At 39.2% G+C, this 16,521-nt stretch overlaps 2 protein-coding genes across 4 annotated transcripts in view; one reads left to right on the top strand and one right to left on the bottom strand.

Annotated features, from left to right (window-relative positions):
* Positions 1-5,118, bottom strand: part of lmo4a (LIM domain only 4a) — a 20,954-nt gene extending 15,836 nt beyond the window's left edge. Inside the window, exon 1 of the mRNA XM_032539272.1 lies at positions 4,744-5,118. Coding sequence (XP_032395163.1) covers positions 4,744-4,818 — 75 coding nt within the window. The 5' untranslated portion in view covers positions 4,819-5,118. The remainder of the gene's footprint in view (positions 1-4,743) is intronic.
* Positions 5,119-12,037: 6,919 nt separating this feature from the next.
* The window catches only part of lrsam1 (leucine rich repeat and sterile alpha motif containing 1), a 34,918-nt gene continuing 30,434 nt past the window's right edge, over positions 12,038-16,521 (top strand). Inside the window, exons 1-2 of one of the 3 annotated variants that reach the window (XM_032539232.1) lie at positions 12,038-12,294; positions 15,709-15,903. In XM_032539232.1, coding sequence (XP_032395123.1) covers positions 15,832-15,903 — 72 coding nt within the window. In that variant the 5' untranslated portion in view covers positions 12,038-12,294; positions 15,709-15,831. The remainder of the gene's footprint in view (positions 12,295-15,708; positions 15,904-16,521) is intronic. The other 2 variants (XM_032539233.1, XM_032539234.1) reach the window with 2 other exon arrangements.

Here is a 16,521-nt window from a genome sequence, read left to right on the forward strand (position 1 = left end):
CAGAGAAGTTGTTAAAATGTTGTTCATTTCTCCCCATTTTGGGGTCGCATTACTGGTGGAACATGCCCGGTTGTGTAGTATTTGGTTCAAAAGCCTTTAGCTTCAATTTCTGATGGTAGAAAGTGCTGCTATATTTTGTTACTGTCCACTGCTAACCATAGTAATGTTAGCATGCATGCTAACGGCACGGAAACCTGCAATCTTGGCTGCCAATTTCATTAAATTCTCTGCAATTTTGAGTCACATTGGTGCTGAAACATATCCGGTTGGGTAATATTTGGTTTAAAAACCTTTACCTGCGATTTTTGATGGTAGAAAGTGCTGCTATATTCTATAACTGTCCACTGCTAACCATAGTAGCTGCATGCTAACCGCAAGAAAATATGTAATCTTGGCTGCCAATGTTGTTAATTTCTCCCCAATTTCGGGTCACATTAATGCTGAAATGTGTATGTTGTGTAATCATTTATTTATAAGCCCTTTATTGGTGGTTTTCATGGTACAAAGTCCGGCTGTATACTTCGTTGAAGCCACCGGTCACTGCCCGATGTGAGACGAGTGCTGATGTTAGTCGTGCATGCTCGGATTTAAATGGTTTACGGCATAATGTGTCATACTGAAATTTGTGAAATCCATGAAATAATAAACTTTTGTCATCACAAACATTAACAGAAGATGGGAATCATTTCAAAAACGTTTTAGCTATCTATGTTTGATTGCTAACGTTAGCTAAAAACGCCATTCGAGTGTCAGCCTTTGTTGTGTTTGATTGCTAGCTTGTAGCTAAACTAGCAGTCATTTCAAAATGATTTAGCTATCTATGGTTGTTTGATTGCTAACGTTAGCTCAAAACACCATTCAACTGTCAGCCTTTGTTGCGTTTGATGCTAACTTGTAGTCAGCAGTAAACCAACACATTAGACATATTTATTCTCTCTCTCTCTCTCTCTCTCTCTCTCTCTCTCTCTCTCTCTCTCTCTTTTTTAAGATAACTTTTTGTGCATTTTAGGCCTGTGTTATAAAGGACAGCTTGAGACGTGAAACTCATAGTTTCATCTTAACAAAATGCTCTGAGTGAATTTAAGCATGGCTTTTATTGTGAAGGGTAGACATGAAAAAGTGATGGTTGAACCTTTTCCTCAACCTTTTTTCAACACAACAGTTGTGATGTTCTTGTCAGCTATCCGCTCGAGCTCCACAAAAGCGAAGAAAAGTCTGCTCGGTATATCAAAGTTGACATTGTCTCTTTTAAGATTAGTCTTGGGGGGCATTTTAGACCTTTATTAGACAGAACAGCTTGATACATGAAACCCATTGTTTGGTCTTCGTTAGCCACTTAAAACCTCCCCACCCAAAACAAAGGCAAGTGAACATCCAACTAATTGTGTTCTGCCATGGTAATACACTGACTGATGAAACATGAGCTAATGAAACACAAATCTACTGCAATCTGGACACACCGATGAATTGTATGCAGTTTCAGGCTGACATGGTCAATAATGGCTAATTTTCCCTAAACTGAATGCAATTGACTGATGCCTCTCACACAGAAATAACTATGGTCTTGTAATGTACTCCTGGAATCCATGACAACAGTACTATCACCATTAGTATAAAAAGACATGGGTGTAAGCGTATATGCTATCGGTTTCCATTAAAACGCCTATTTTTGGACACAGGCTTGTAGGCTTGTTTGATTACAGGTCATTAGTGGCCATGGCATTGTGTGACCCTCTCCACTTTATAGTCAGAGTGTAGTATAGTCATCCTTTGGCGTGCTCTATCTAATCATTTATCACGTTGAGTATAGAATCTCTGATTCTTTAGGCATGCAGGGCTTTGTGTTTCCAGGACGATGGCTGGTCAGCGTGTTGAAGCAGACATTGTGATTTATACATGTGTTAAATGACATGTAGCAAAGGTGTTCTAATTAGTTAGGTTTTAGTGAAAATGCATGAAGTACTAGGCATAGGACTGGATAAACTGGAATTATACTGCACGAATTGTGTGAGGGATCAAAAATGTCAAAAAATCACATGTATCGATTAACGATTTATAAAACCGATTATTTTCCCTAGAACCGATATTTTTGCATTTATTGATTTTTTTTTACCAATGATTCACCTAGGCATTCTAGACAACTGTACATCATATCCGTTTCCAGCAAAACAGACGGAAAGCAGAAAACCCTGGTTATGGACTTCTTTACAAATGAAATTAATGTCGACTGACTGACTTGTGATGTGCATTCTTTTTAGAAAACAATTCAATCAATTGTTCAAGCGTTGTTTTTGTTAAAGAAGGAAAAGAAAATTGCAATACTCAATACTATGGAATCCCAATACTTCTAGAATCGTATGAAGGATATGGTCCGAGCCCTACTAAGTGCACATGACCTACAACCTCCAGGACTGTAGAGTGATGGTCCGACTGGCACTATACTGAGGTACGTTAAGTTCTGTCTTTTGAGAAAGACACGGGGGGGCAGTAGCTCAGTCCGTAGGGAGTTGGATTGGGAACCGGAGGGTCACTGGTTCAAGTCCCTGTATGGACCAAAAAGAAGGGAGTGTGGATTGGTGGCTGGAGAGATGCCACTTCACCTCCTGGGCACTGCCAGGTGCTGTTGAGCAAGGCACCGTACCCCCCCAACCGCTCAGGGCGCAGCCCCCTCACTCTGACACATCTCCATTAGTACATGTATAGATCCTGAGTGTGTGTGTGTGTGTGTGTGTGTGTGTGTGTGTGTGTGTGTGTGTGTGTGTAGTTCAGGACTGTGTGTAAACTAACAAAATGTGGACACAGACTGTAAATTGTAATTTCCCCAAAGGGGATCAATTAAACAGATTAAAATAAAAAAAAATTAAAATGCTGTTTGAGTAATATGTTAGAGCTGGGCAATATATCGATATCATATTGATGACATGAGACTAGATATCGTCTTAGATTTTGGATATCGTAATATGACACAAGTGTTTCTGGTTTTAAAGGTTAATTACAGTTAAATGATGTCACTTTCCGAACTTACCAGACCGTTTGTAACTGTTTTATTATTATCCTTTACCCACTTAATAATAATAATAATAATAATAATAATACATTTTATTTAAAGCGCCTTTTATGACACCCAAGGTCACTTCACAAACAAAAAAAGGACATTAAAGTTATAGTCATCTCATAAAGGTGCCATTATGTCATTATATCCACATTACGGAGGATTTTTTTTTATCAGAGATCTCATTGTGTAAATATTTTGTGAAAGCACCAATAGTCATTGTGGTATCAATAACTTAGTATTGGTCATAAATATCATGATAATTGATTTTCTCCACATGACCCAGCCCTATAATATGGTATACTCCTTTAATCAACACTAAGGGCACGCGTCCCTGTGTTCCTAATAAATGGTGAATTAATAGTTAGTCAGTCAATAGTTATTTTACTGTTAAAAAAAAAATGAAATGATGATTTATAATGTTTACGCGTTGTTATAATTTTTATTTTACCACTAGTTTAGTGTAATGTAAAATAATTAGTTTACACATTTAGATAAATTGTGTATACTGTGTCAATGGTTAATAATTGTCTTATAAACCATCTATAAACATTATTTGGATGCTATTACCAAGTTGTAACTTCTGTTTATAGTAATTAGTTAATTATTGGTAATAAGTGGGTAAAAAGCATCAAGTAACATTAAATCTGATCCCATAAAATTTGTTTTTGGTGATCTATAAAATGATAATTGATTACTTGTGCATGGATAATAGCTATTCGAAATCATGTTTATATATGCTTTACAAAGTATTCATAAACATTTCACAAGGTAGGCTATTATGATCATAAGTTTCAACTTTATGAAAGCATCCAAATAAGGTTTATCGGCGGTTTACAAACGATTGAAAGGTTCACAAATCATTTGCTCAACAAGATACATAAAATGTTAGGATGTGCGATAAACTGTTACAATAACATAAATTATACCATTAATAACTAGTAAACAGGATTCATTATCATGTCGTTGCTTATTAACAGTGGCCTAAAACCAACAGTAACTACGTTTTTAATCTTTTATTATAAAGTATTACAATTATTTTTACTATTAGCTGAAAGTAGCCTAATGTTGTCTAACCCTTGTGTTGTCCTCCTGGGTCAAAAACGGACACAAATTTGACATTTTTGTCCCTTTTTCAGACTTTTTTTTAGTTTTCAGTTAACTCCCCCTCACTACCACTAGTTTTACAGTACTTTTTGGATGTCATGATCAATAAACCTCATTTATATAGAATAATACCTAATATTTGAGTTAAAATAGCAGAAATTATGAATTATTTTGACTAATAATTCAAATCAGAGGAACGAACAGATGAGTTTCGTCAGGAATGAAAGTGATCAATAGTATTTGCAAAGAGCGTTGTATGGATTCCAATCCATATTTTTATGGTAATTTTATTAAAAAGAAACCCATATTTCAGTATAGACATTTTTAAAGGGGTCAAATTTGACCAGAGGAAAACAAAAGGGTTAATACTATGACGACCTATTTTTTTTAAAGGGGTCAAATTTGACCCGAGGACAACAGGAAGATTAATACTATGACTATGACATCTTAGCTAACTAACGATAGCTAAGATAACTAACGTTAGCTAAGATGTGCTTTTCCAAAGATATAAGAACTGAAAGAGGCTACAAAAAAACAAGTCGGGTTTATTAATATGTGGGAAGTAAAGGTGCGCTACAACTCACCTTACAACCGAGGACAGGGAACTCGTTGGGGGGGATAGTTGATGAAACAGCGGCGGCTGATAGCTTCCCTCGCATTCAGCTAAAGTACAGAAAAGTCAGATGTTACAGAAAGAGCCGTGAACTTCTCAGATGCTCCAGTATATTCTCCACGCGCCGGTTTGTCTGTGCGGTGAAACCCCGGAGTAGTGCTTACTAAGCTCCCCTTCTCCTCTCTTTTCCCATTTACAAAGCTTGCTGGCTGTGGCTGTGGACGGACACCGACAGCTCACTGACAGCCAGTCACATCTCTCACCGTCCAGTCCCAGGTACAGCTTCTGTCTTTGTCCCCGAAAAGAGCCGTGCTACCGCGAACAGCGAACAGAAGTAAGTTATCTTCAGTCATTTTAACGCTTTTATAGCTACTCCTCCTCTGACGTTGCAAAGGGGGCGTGGCTTCGGCCTGCTGTCAGGATAATGGATGACTGCTGGGGAGAGTTTTGCCTACTTTAGGATGTTCAAATTAAGTCACAACCAGTGGTGGAAGATGTATTCAGATCCTTTACTAAGTAAAAGTAGCACCAATACCACACTGTAAAACTAAAATACTCTGTTACAAGTAAAAGTCCTGCATTGAAAATGTAGCTATATGTAAAAATCATCAGGAAAATGTAGCCTACTTAAACTATTGAAAGTACAGCGTATATTCAGTGCAGAAAAATCATCATCACATTTGGAAACTGGAGACAGTTCTGTGTTGTACTTGTAGGCCTATATCATTTTGGGCAGTTTAATAAACTACATGTAATTTGTGTGTAATAAGTCTTAATCTGCAAAGTAACTGGTAACTAAAACTGTCAGATTAAGGGGCTAGAATACTTAAATATTCAAAATAATCATTTGTATCTTAGGCTGGATCAACCGAATTATGCCAGGATAAGCCTGACAGGACATCTGGTGCAGCTTTGCCCCCTTCATTTCTGCTATCAAAATCCCTTCACTATGGGAAACAACAAGAGCTAATTGCAACTTTTGACAAAACTTTAAATCATACAACAGGCAGGCCTGCTTGGTTCTCTAAGGCAGTTGTTCCCAAACTTTTTCAGCTCAAGACCCAAAAGAGAAATATGGTGTCTCCCCCGGGACCCAAATTTACAAAAATACACCATGAATCATTGTAACATCTACATTTTTAAACTGTGGACAAAAGACGGAACAAACCATGAATTTAAATGTATATGAAGTATATTTTTTCCATTATAAAAGTAACCAAAAACCAATTGCGACCAATTTTGGGTCCCGACCCTAAGTTTGGGAAACATTGCTCTAAGGCAGGGGTCTTCAACAGGGGGTCCGCGACCCCTAGGGGGTCGCGAAAGTTTTGGTTGATTAGACTTTTTTTTATCACCCCCCCCCCCCCCCCTGCAATTTTTCCCACTAATTGAAATGTCTTTAAATCCACATTAACATGAATTCAACACACTGTAGTAAACAGATAAATGGAGGCAGAAGAAGTCTTTCACTCATCAATGCACACATGGCACTATAGGACCAGTTTGATATAACAACATTTTATACAATATATATAATTAGGGGGTCCCTGCTCCATCTCGCCATCAGTTTGGGGGTCCTTGGCCTGGAAAACGTTGAAGACCCCTGCTCTAAGGGAATGATGGAAAGATTTGACAAAGAATATGGTTCCAGCATTGACTCACTAACTGGGACGTTTTGGGACCGATTGGTGGATTTGCTGTGGACAAAGTAGGCGATACATTCCAGTTAATTTTATTAGGTCATGTTACTGTATTGTGTGAATAGTTAACTTCATTTATAATAACCCTAACAATTTCCAAGACCATTTTGCACAGCTACCGCCACCATCAGGAACCCAGGATGATTGTGATTGGTTACAGAAATGCAAACAAGCCAGTGTTTTTTTCTCCTACCCTAGAATGCATCTGTGGTGTAGCCAGACCTTATTCCACAACACTGTGGAGATAGGTCTGACAACGCAAAACTATTGACATCAATTACTCACCACATTGTTTTTTCTAGCATTCCTCCACTGTGAACAAATAATCCAAATAACCCTCTATTAGTTCAAGTCATCAAGAATTATTTTGGATAGTTTTTGGATTCTTTGTTCACCCTGAGGCTCGCGAGAAAACATATTTGTTTTCTTCAAGAATTCAAGGCAACACAGGGTGAGTAATTGATATACAAATGATCATTTTCAAGTACATGAAGAAGTACTTCTTTCAGTAAAAGTAGCACTACCACAATTCTACTTGAGTAAAAGTAGTAGCTAGTACAACTAGCTAAATGTACATACGTGTAAAGTACATATTCTGCAGAATGGCAGTTTTTCAGAGTGTTACAATATGGAGCCCCCCCAAAGTCCCGAAAGACCAGACCAAAACCTCACACAGCATCCACTGAGAAGGGGTCAAAGGTCATCAAGGATTCAGTGGGCGACCAAAGGAAGATCGTGAAGGCCATTAAAACAGAAGGTATTAAAGCTGCACTTATCATTGTATTTGATTTACATTAATAATGGATCCAACAAATGAGTCATGTAAGAAGTGCCACTGGTAGTGACAAACCTACAGAGAAGTATCACCTGACTCCCCTTAGACCTACATATCTTATTCAGCATCTTTTAAACATGCAATTATAAAGTCCCAAATATTTTACTTTTTCTTTAAATAAAAGCATGCCAGTAAACTTGACATGTCTGGCCCTTGATGTGATGCCTATGTTCCAGTGTGGCCCTTGTGTAAACTGAGTTTAACACCCCTGTTCTAAGTAATAGTGTTTTTAGGGTTGCAGTGCAGTGATACTTGTTTTAACCAAAGGGGGGGGGGGCTGAGGGGAAAACTGCTCTAACCACAATGTCAGTTCCCTGTCAGCGCCTTTAATTATGTGGTTATTTATAGTCCGCTCCGTGTGTCTCCTGTGGTCTAACTAAGCCTCTGGCCTGACCACGGTCCAACATTACACCTGCAGAGGTCTGTAATAAGCGCAGCAGAGGGTTATTGTCGGGGATAGTGCTGCTCAGGCACCCAGAGTCTCAGAGGTTGTCTGGTGATCTAAATAGTCTTATTAACCAGAATAGGCTTATATGTGAAGACGTTGGGGAACCAATCTGTTCAGTTAACGAGGAGGAATATCAAGGCACCAACTGCAAACAGCTGAGGTGACTATAAAACATTATTATGTGATGTGGTTTTAAAACCACATCCAAGCACATTTGCTTGTATTAGTTTATTTAGCTATAAAAGGGTGGAGGCTACTTCCATTTCCATTTCATTTGGCATGTTGGAGAGCTCAGTCTGTAAGGACAAAAGAAAGCTGAGATTGAATCATTACCACATGCAGGCTTGTTGTAGCCCTATTTCTCATACATTGGCCTCTGCAATTCCAAAAAATGTGCAGAGTGTGTCCTCTGGTGGACAAACTGCTAACACGCAAGGTCCAAACAGACTCAGGCATGTAAAAAAAGATTAGATAAACCTTTTGTTTTTCCCCCAATCCCATGTGGGGGCCAGCTCTAACCCTAACCATGACCTCTTAGCCAATAGGTTCCTTGGCTTTGCCATAACCCTAACCATGTCCGACCTTAAACTGTCGATATGACAAGTAGTAGCAAATCACATCACAGTAGGGCGGTTGGGGAAAAAGAGTGCTACTGGGTGTCTTTCAATTTAAATAAATATGTATAGTACCATTTAGTGCAACAGTGGCAAGGAAAAACATCTTTTAACAACTTTTAGGCTGAAACCTCGGACAGACCCCAGCTCTTGGTGGGCGGCTATTTGCTGCTGCCGGTTGGGACACAGAAACACTGATACAGATATAGAGAAATATGATTCATAATAATTGTAGCAGTTGGTATGATGAACAGTGACAATTATATTAACAACAAAGACAATTAACCATGACTACAAATAATAGTTGTAGCAGTTCAGGGCGCAGCAAGAAGGGCATTGCAGGGTGTAGTAGCTCGTAGCAAGCAGGGGCATGTAGGTTGTAGAAAGCAGGGCATAGCAGGGCAAAGTAGGTCGTAACAAGCAGGGCATAGCATGGTGTAGTACGGCGTAGCAAGCAGGGCATAGCATGGTGTAGTACGGCATGGCAAGCACAGCATAGCATGGTGCAGTACGGCGTAGCAAGCAGGGCATAGCATGGTGTAGTACGGCGTAGCAAGCAGGGGATAGCATGGTTTAGTACGGCGTAGCAAGCAGGGCATAGCATGGTGTAGTACGGCGTAGCAAGCAGGGCATAGCATGGTGTAGTACGGCGTAGCAAGCACAGCATAGCATGGTGCAGTACGGCGTATCAAGCAGGGCATAGCATGGTGTAGTACGGCGTAGCAAGCAGGGCATAGCATGGTGTAGTACGGCGTAGCAAGCACAGCATAGCATGGTGTAGTACGGCGTAGCAAGCAGGGCATAGCAGGGCAAAGTAGGTCGTAGCAAGCCGGGCATAGCATGGTGTAGTACGGCGTAGCAAGCAGGGCATAGCATGGTGCAGTACGGCGTAGCAAGCAGGGCATAGCATGGTGTAGTACGGCGTAGCAAGCAGGGCATAGCATGGTGTAGTACGACATAGCAAGCAGGGCATAGCATGGTGTAGTACGGCTTATCAAGCAGGGCATAGCATGGTGTAGTACGGCGTAGAAAGCAGGGCATAGCATGGTGTAGTACGGCGTAGCAAGCAGGGCATAGCATGGTGTAGTACGGCGTAGCAAGCACAGCATAGCATGGTGTAGAAAAGGGAATCCATTTTCTTCTTATTTTTTTAATATTATTGGTTGGGCATTGATAGGGCTTTATTGACAGATCGGCTGACATGAAAGGGGACAGAAAGGGAGAGAATGACATCCAGCGCAGGTCGGAGTTGACCCCGTCCCGCTTCGTCGAGGAGTAAACTTCTATATATGGGCGCATGCTCTATTATCAACTGGGCTACCTCGGCGCCCGGGAATCCATTTTCAAGTACCAGCAAAAAGGTGTAGAAGGAAAAAGAAATCCAGATGGCTGAAAATATATGAGTGGGTGAGTGTTAAAAGACACAACTGAAGAACCCACACAAAATTACTGAGTTATGGCTACCAAGTGTCATGTAGCTTATTTCTGATGGTTTATTGTGTTTTTCTAATGTGTATATCTATTGATATTATTGTTAAAACTTGTTAATTTAAAAACAACCCGCCAAAGGGATTCAAGATGTAAATTAGCCACTGGCTATAATCTTGCATATAATTTCATATAATCTTTCATATTTACATACGTGGTTATTAATATGCACTATCCTGTGTTAAATCTCACTGTTTTACAGTTATAGATGGCATAATGTGTAGTGAGTATCGCTAAGAGAGAGATATTGTTAGCAATTGTAGTAGTCAGTACAATGTTAATGTTATTGAAAATAGTACATAACTCCATGGGATGCATATCAAAGTAGTATTTAGTATTAGAAATGTATAAGTAGTTCATTTTTTCGAAGTTTTTTTAAAGTGCTCATATTATGCTTTTTGGCTTTTTCCTTTTCCTTAATTGTATTATATATTTTTTGTGCATATTATAGGTTTACAAAGTGAAAAAGTCCAAATTAGATCCCAAAGGGACTTACCATCTCCGACAGAAAACACTGTTCACAAACTGCTCCAAACAACTCTTTTGTAGTCCAGTTTTTACTTCCGTGACAAATGCGCGTCACTTTGTAACACGTTATAATGCTCGCCTAGTTGCTAGCATAGCACGCCCTCATACTCTGCAACTGACTGGCTAGCAGTGTTTACCTGGGCAGGCCTACTGCGCATGTACCACTCCCAACAAAGATGGAACAGAAGGGAGATGTCTCACTCTGTAGAGAGCTCAACACACAGGGTGAAAAGAGGAGCTGCTGCAACGTGTAGTACAACAAAACATGATGTTTTCTGAAAATGAAATCACAAAAACCTATTCTGGTACAACCTCTAAATACAATTATGAAACTGAAAATTAGCAGAACATGAGTACTTTAAGCTTTTTTTTGTATAGGACAGATGAAGACATGAAACGGGGAAAGAGAGGGAGGATGACATGCAGCAAAGGGCCGCAGGTCGGAAGACTGGAAACCCTAATTTCATCAAAATCTATTAGATCTATTAGATTATCTTCTAAGATGTTGATATAGTTTAACTGACAGAAACATGACGTCAAAATGATTTGGTTTGACTTTACTGGAGTCTTTTCTTTTCGTGCCACTTTCTACTTCTACTCCGTTACATTTTTAAAGATAAATATTGTATGTTTACCCCACTACATTAATCTGGCAGCTTCAGTTAGCTACTAGTTACTTTACAAATTGAGATTTTTGGACACAAAACACATGTAGTTTATAAAATACAATGTTTTTTATATAGAACTACCCAACAATAACACCCTACAAGTCCAGCTGAGATGATCATTATATGATAAAACACACCAAATAAGCATAACTAAATAACTGCATAGTCTTTTCCCAAAAGCTTCTTGTGAATTCACATGTATACCAGAATCAATGGGATCCATTAAATAACCTTTTGTTTACAGAAAACATTATGGACTAGGTCATTGGCGTAATTTACAGGGGTTACAACCCATAGACAGTTAAAGAAATGGACCAACAGATCCCGTTGCTCTGGACAGAGACCAGTGAGTACTTTTTTTTTTTTTTCCAATTCAAATTTTATTGAACAATATGAACATACAGTAGAAAGGAACATCTTCTGTACATCTTAAAAGTCCATGTTCTAAAAGAGAGACCAGTGAATACTGTGATTTGTCGACGATGCAACAGTAAGTCGCGTGGTTATGACACAATCGTTAGCCTATTTTTCCAAAAACGTCTGCTACGTAGCCATAACGTGAGATACAAGGTAATGGAGCCTTTCATAAATTTTCGTGTTTCTTTAGAAATAAACAGCGCACAAAAAGAGTCTTTAAACGCTTCAGATGTACAGTTATTCACTGTCAAAGTGACGTCAAAATGAATGGCTGTCAATGGGATGCTAACGGTGGGTGAAGGCTTCGTAGCCTTAAAATGGCGCCGTGTGAGCTACGCTTAGAGAGGAGAAGCCTACCCCCTTGTTACAACCCCCCAATAATCAAAACTGAACAAAAAAGTTAGGCTCTTGGACTACGTACTGTATCACTTATCCATTTTTACAGTAGGCTTATGCTTATGCTCATGGTAATCATGATACTACCATATAATAATAGACTGACCATCAATGGATACGACACAATCCTGTAGAGGGCGATAATGCCTCTTAAAGCTAGTTGGAATCCGCTAATATTCTAAGCTAAGAAGAAGATGAGCTGCAGTTATTTGTTATGATTTAGCAACCTTCGATGTATCAGCTGAGCAAGGCTTATATCAGGTATATTGCTGCGTTTCCCGTATGTTGTGAATTAGGGAAGAACGTTAGCTGTTTTCGGTTCCCTTCTTTTATCGACCACTGACTTCGCCTAACGTCCCACTTTAATTTTAGCAGCTGAAGTTCACGTTACCCAGAAGAGCGAGGAGCAGCAAATCCACACACAGCCTGTTAGTATGACATTAACGTCGTGGTGTTGTTATAGCTAGCTAGTTTTTGATGTATTGTTTAGCTACGTGCTAGCTTTGTTAGCTCGTGTTTGAATGTAGCCAGAGTGGTAAGTTGTCATAGGCAAGCTAACATTATCTGCCTTGACAATAACGTTAAGCCTTTAGTGGTGTGAAGCGAGTTAACTAAATTAAATACAGCGAGCTAATATTGATATGGTTTCTAATTAGCTAGGTTAGCATGGGTATCTTAACAGCGGTTGTTATGTGGTATATAGTGTTGCTAGGTTAATCACCTTTGAGTAGTTGTGCTAGTGCTACGCTTTTAAGGATGCGACGTTCGTCATTTACGGTAATCCTCCATGCCCACCCACAGGGCCCATGTTACTTAAACAGATACCATAAAAACAAATACACTTAGAAATATATCTGTAAATAAATGGAACGATCCAATTAAGTCTCTCAAGAGTCAGTAGTTATACATTAATCATGTGTAATTTAAAAGATAAAGGATTAAGTGAATTGGGTTTTTAAAAATGTCCTTATCCCTTAAACCTGTCAAAAAGAAAACAAAAAGTGTCCATTTGCTTTATGTCTTTAAGCTTTTCACTTTTAATATCCTGGTCACCGGTGTGTTATTTTGTATCCATAATAGGGCTGCACACTATATATCGTTTTGTTATCGCGATATCAACTGGCACGATAAACACATCGCGAAAGGCTGAGAAAAGGCTGAAAAACAGAGAGTTTTGTGTTAGTTGAAAGTAGTCTATATCCATGACATTCCACAAACGGGATTTCTCTCATTCTGCAGGAAATTCCACCGGATGGCACTCTTTTCGGATGTCCCGTTACCGTCCTCTTTCTTTGTGTTGTAACTTTAAACTCCAGTGGATTTCTGAGGACTATGGGCGCTGGTTCAGCTGGCAGCCCACTCACTCTGACATCTCTCCATGTATAGTGCATGTATAGGTCTTGAGCATGTGTGTGTATTTCAGGCCTGTGTGTGAGTACTAACAAAAAGTGTGTACACAGAGTGTAGTGCAGTAATTTCCCCATTGGGGACTAATAAACAAATTATCTATTATCTATTATCTACCTGCTCCTCAGATCTCTGCAGGGTAAATCCAGAATAGCTAGACTATCTAGACCTGGTCCTGATGGTCACGCCGTACCACGGAGCCTTTCACCACCCTGACAATTCACTATAACCGTCGATTGGAATATTAGCAGCCGGTGTTTGCAGATGTCGTACTTCCTCTCTGAACAAAGGGACAAGTGTGCTCTGTCACCGTTTTACACTTTTTACTGTCTATGGCACGGCACTACTGTAAAGAAACTTTTATACGTCAGACTTTTTCTCTAGTTGACGTATATATGTGCCTTATTTTGTAAGTATCTTCTTTATTAAAAAAATATATTGTGCCAACCCTTTGCACTTTAATATATTTCCATTTGAATGGACTTGGAATTAAACTAAGTACAGTGCCTTTTAGAATAATTTGCACTTAAGAAAAGAAACTGCAAATAACTGTCAGGAAACTCTGTTTATGTTTTTTTAAATATACAGTATATCGGCCGATATAGCAGAATATCGGATTTTTAAATAACCCAATATTTGTATCGGTATCAGCCTTAAAAATCCTTTATCGGTCAGGCTCTAGTTACGTTGTAACCATGGTTCTCTGACTGTCTCCACCGTACATGTGGAATAAATAACAGTGTAACTGTTATTTATTCATGAGGGAAGCCAGTCATTTGCGTTTGTGGCAAAACTTTTCAGTGCTTATTTTTCACTTTGTTACTTTCGATTGAATAAAAGGACTATTTTTCAAGTCTTATTCCTTCATTGAAGTTTACTGTGAAATAGTGTTGCAATCTCGTGAACCCAATCTCCGGTCTCGCCTTGTGAACTAGGTGTCTCGTCCCACCCCTACATTTGAATATTGTTTTTTCCATTCACAACATGAGAAAGGAAGAGTTTACTTGCAAAACATAATGTGCAAAAGAATTGTTTTTCCTGATTATTCAGTTTTTTTTAATTAGTAGGAGCTGAAGTCCTAACGGCGATCCAAATGTGCTTTAGTTGGTACTTCTTCTCTAATTCCATCTGTGTTAGCTTCATCATAAGCTGTGATGGTTGCTGGTTGCATGGGAGCTGTAATGGCTGCCTATTTCTGCTTTTTAATGTTAGTATAATATGCAGAATCAATACTTTCCAATGCCTTCTAGCAGTTCAGGGCAATAGTCAATTCTGCATCGAAAACCTCTTAAGTAGTCCCATAAGGCCAGACCTCAAAGCAATGTTCCATCTCTAATGTTTGCTATAGGCACACGTTTGTTACCCTTGCACTGTGCTGTGGAGCTAGGTCTGGCAATGCCAAACTACCCCTGCACTGAAGCCCAGTACCAACAATTAGTTTCACTGCGTTGGCCATCAGTCCTGGTTGTATGTGCTGGGTCCATGGGAAAGCCATTTTGCAAGTAGATTATCTCACTGCACAATGTTAGTTTTTGTGCTTTTACAGTCTACAATTTTGTCTGCTCTCCTTTTTATTTTTATTTTTTTAAATGAGTGGAGAAGTCCAACTGGCTTGTGTTACAGACCTTGCCTTTGAGAGTTGCTTTTCTGGAGCTGTAGAAATTATGATTCCTAATCTCCCCATATACCCAACTCAAATGCTACCATTAAATGCTGGTTGGCTTTTACTATGCAGCAGGAGTGCTGGCCATACTGCTGGAAATTAAAATCTCTGATCTCCAGATTTAAGATTTGAATCGTTCCTAAAAATAAATAATAATCAACTAAAAAAGTCACAGGAATTATTTAAAGAAGTTTTGATTTGATTTTACAATAAAAATGATCATCAAAAGCAAACAAACAAAGATGAATTTCGATATTGGGATTTGAGTACAAACCTTCATTAAACTTTTTAAATAAAAAGTTTTTTTGTTTGTTTTTTAAATGTATCCCTGAAGAAAATCCACTATGATACCTGTTCAGAACTAGCATTAAGGTTAGTGTCTCTACCTACTGGAGGAAGCTCTGGCTCCTCCACACATAAACCCCTGGATGGGAGACAAACCGCTCTGAGTTGTTTAGCGTCTCGCAAATACGGTGGATCTGTAAAATGGTCTCATAAAACATGAAAACATTAAACATTTGCACTTCCCTTAAGAAAACAGCACATCAAATATTAAAGGAAGTTAACTGTTTAAATTAGCTGGATACATGGTTGAACCTAACTGCTGTTTTTTTTTTCTCAAGTCGCCGAAAAGATGTATTCAGTCAGCATTGGCTAAAATTTTAACATCATCATATGGTGTATCGTGGAACTTTTAAAAGGTTATTGTAAAATAAGTTCAAGTGATATTGCTTCATCTGAATAATCAAAATGTTGTATTTTTATTTTTCAGTGTGCAGACGCTGTCGGTGCTTTCCAACCTGTCCGTTAGTCCTCTGAAGTAGCTCTTGTCGTAGTGGAGGGACAGGAGGGAAACCCAGCAGGTAGAGAGGCAGCAGGACAGGCAGGACTCAGCATGCCTCTGTTCTTCAGAAAGAGGAAACCCAGCAATGACTCCCAGAAGAGACTGGAATATCAGCTGTGCCGGGTAAGAAGAGTCTGCGGTAGGAAGCAGACTATACATGTCGCTGGACTGTATTTACAGTGGGGCTCGAATGTTTGGGCACCCCAGGGAATTTTTTTTATTAATGTGCATAAAGAAGCCAGAAAAAGATGGAAACATTTCCAAAAGGCATCAAATGAGAGATTAGACATTTGTATAATATGTCACAAAAAGTTAGATTTTATTTCCATCATTTACACTTTCAAGATAACAGAAAACAAAACAATGGCGTCTGTAAAAATTTTGACCCCCTGCAGAGTTAATAGTTAATACCTTGTACCCCCCCCTTGTTGTTCTCAATCATCGTCTGGAAAGACCAGGTGATGTCAATCTTAAGGTTTTAAATGCCCAGACTCATCTGACCCCCCCCCCCCCCCCCCAACAATCACCACCATGAAAATAGTTGACGCTCACAAAGCAGGAGAAGGCTAGAAGAAGATAGCAAAGGGTTTTCAGATGCTGATATCCTCTGTTCGGAATGTAATTAAGAAATGGCCGTCATCAGGAACAGTGGAAGTTAAAGAAAGATCTGGAAGACCAAGAAAGATATCAGACAGAACAGCTCGCAGGATTGAGAGAAAAGCAAGTCCAGACCCACGTTAG

The sequence above is a fragment of the Etheostoma spectabile genome, chromosome 16, assembly GCF_008692095.1.
Source record: "Etheostoma spectabile isolate EspeVRDwgs_2016 chromosome 16, UIUC_Espe_1.0, whole genome shotgun sequence".
NCBI classification, from domain to species: Eukaryota; Metazoa; Chordata; class Actinopteri; order Perciformes; family Percidae; genus Etheostoma; species Etheostoma spectabile.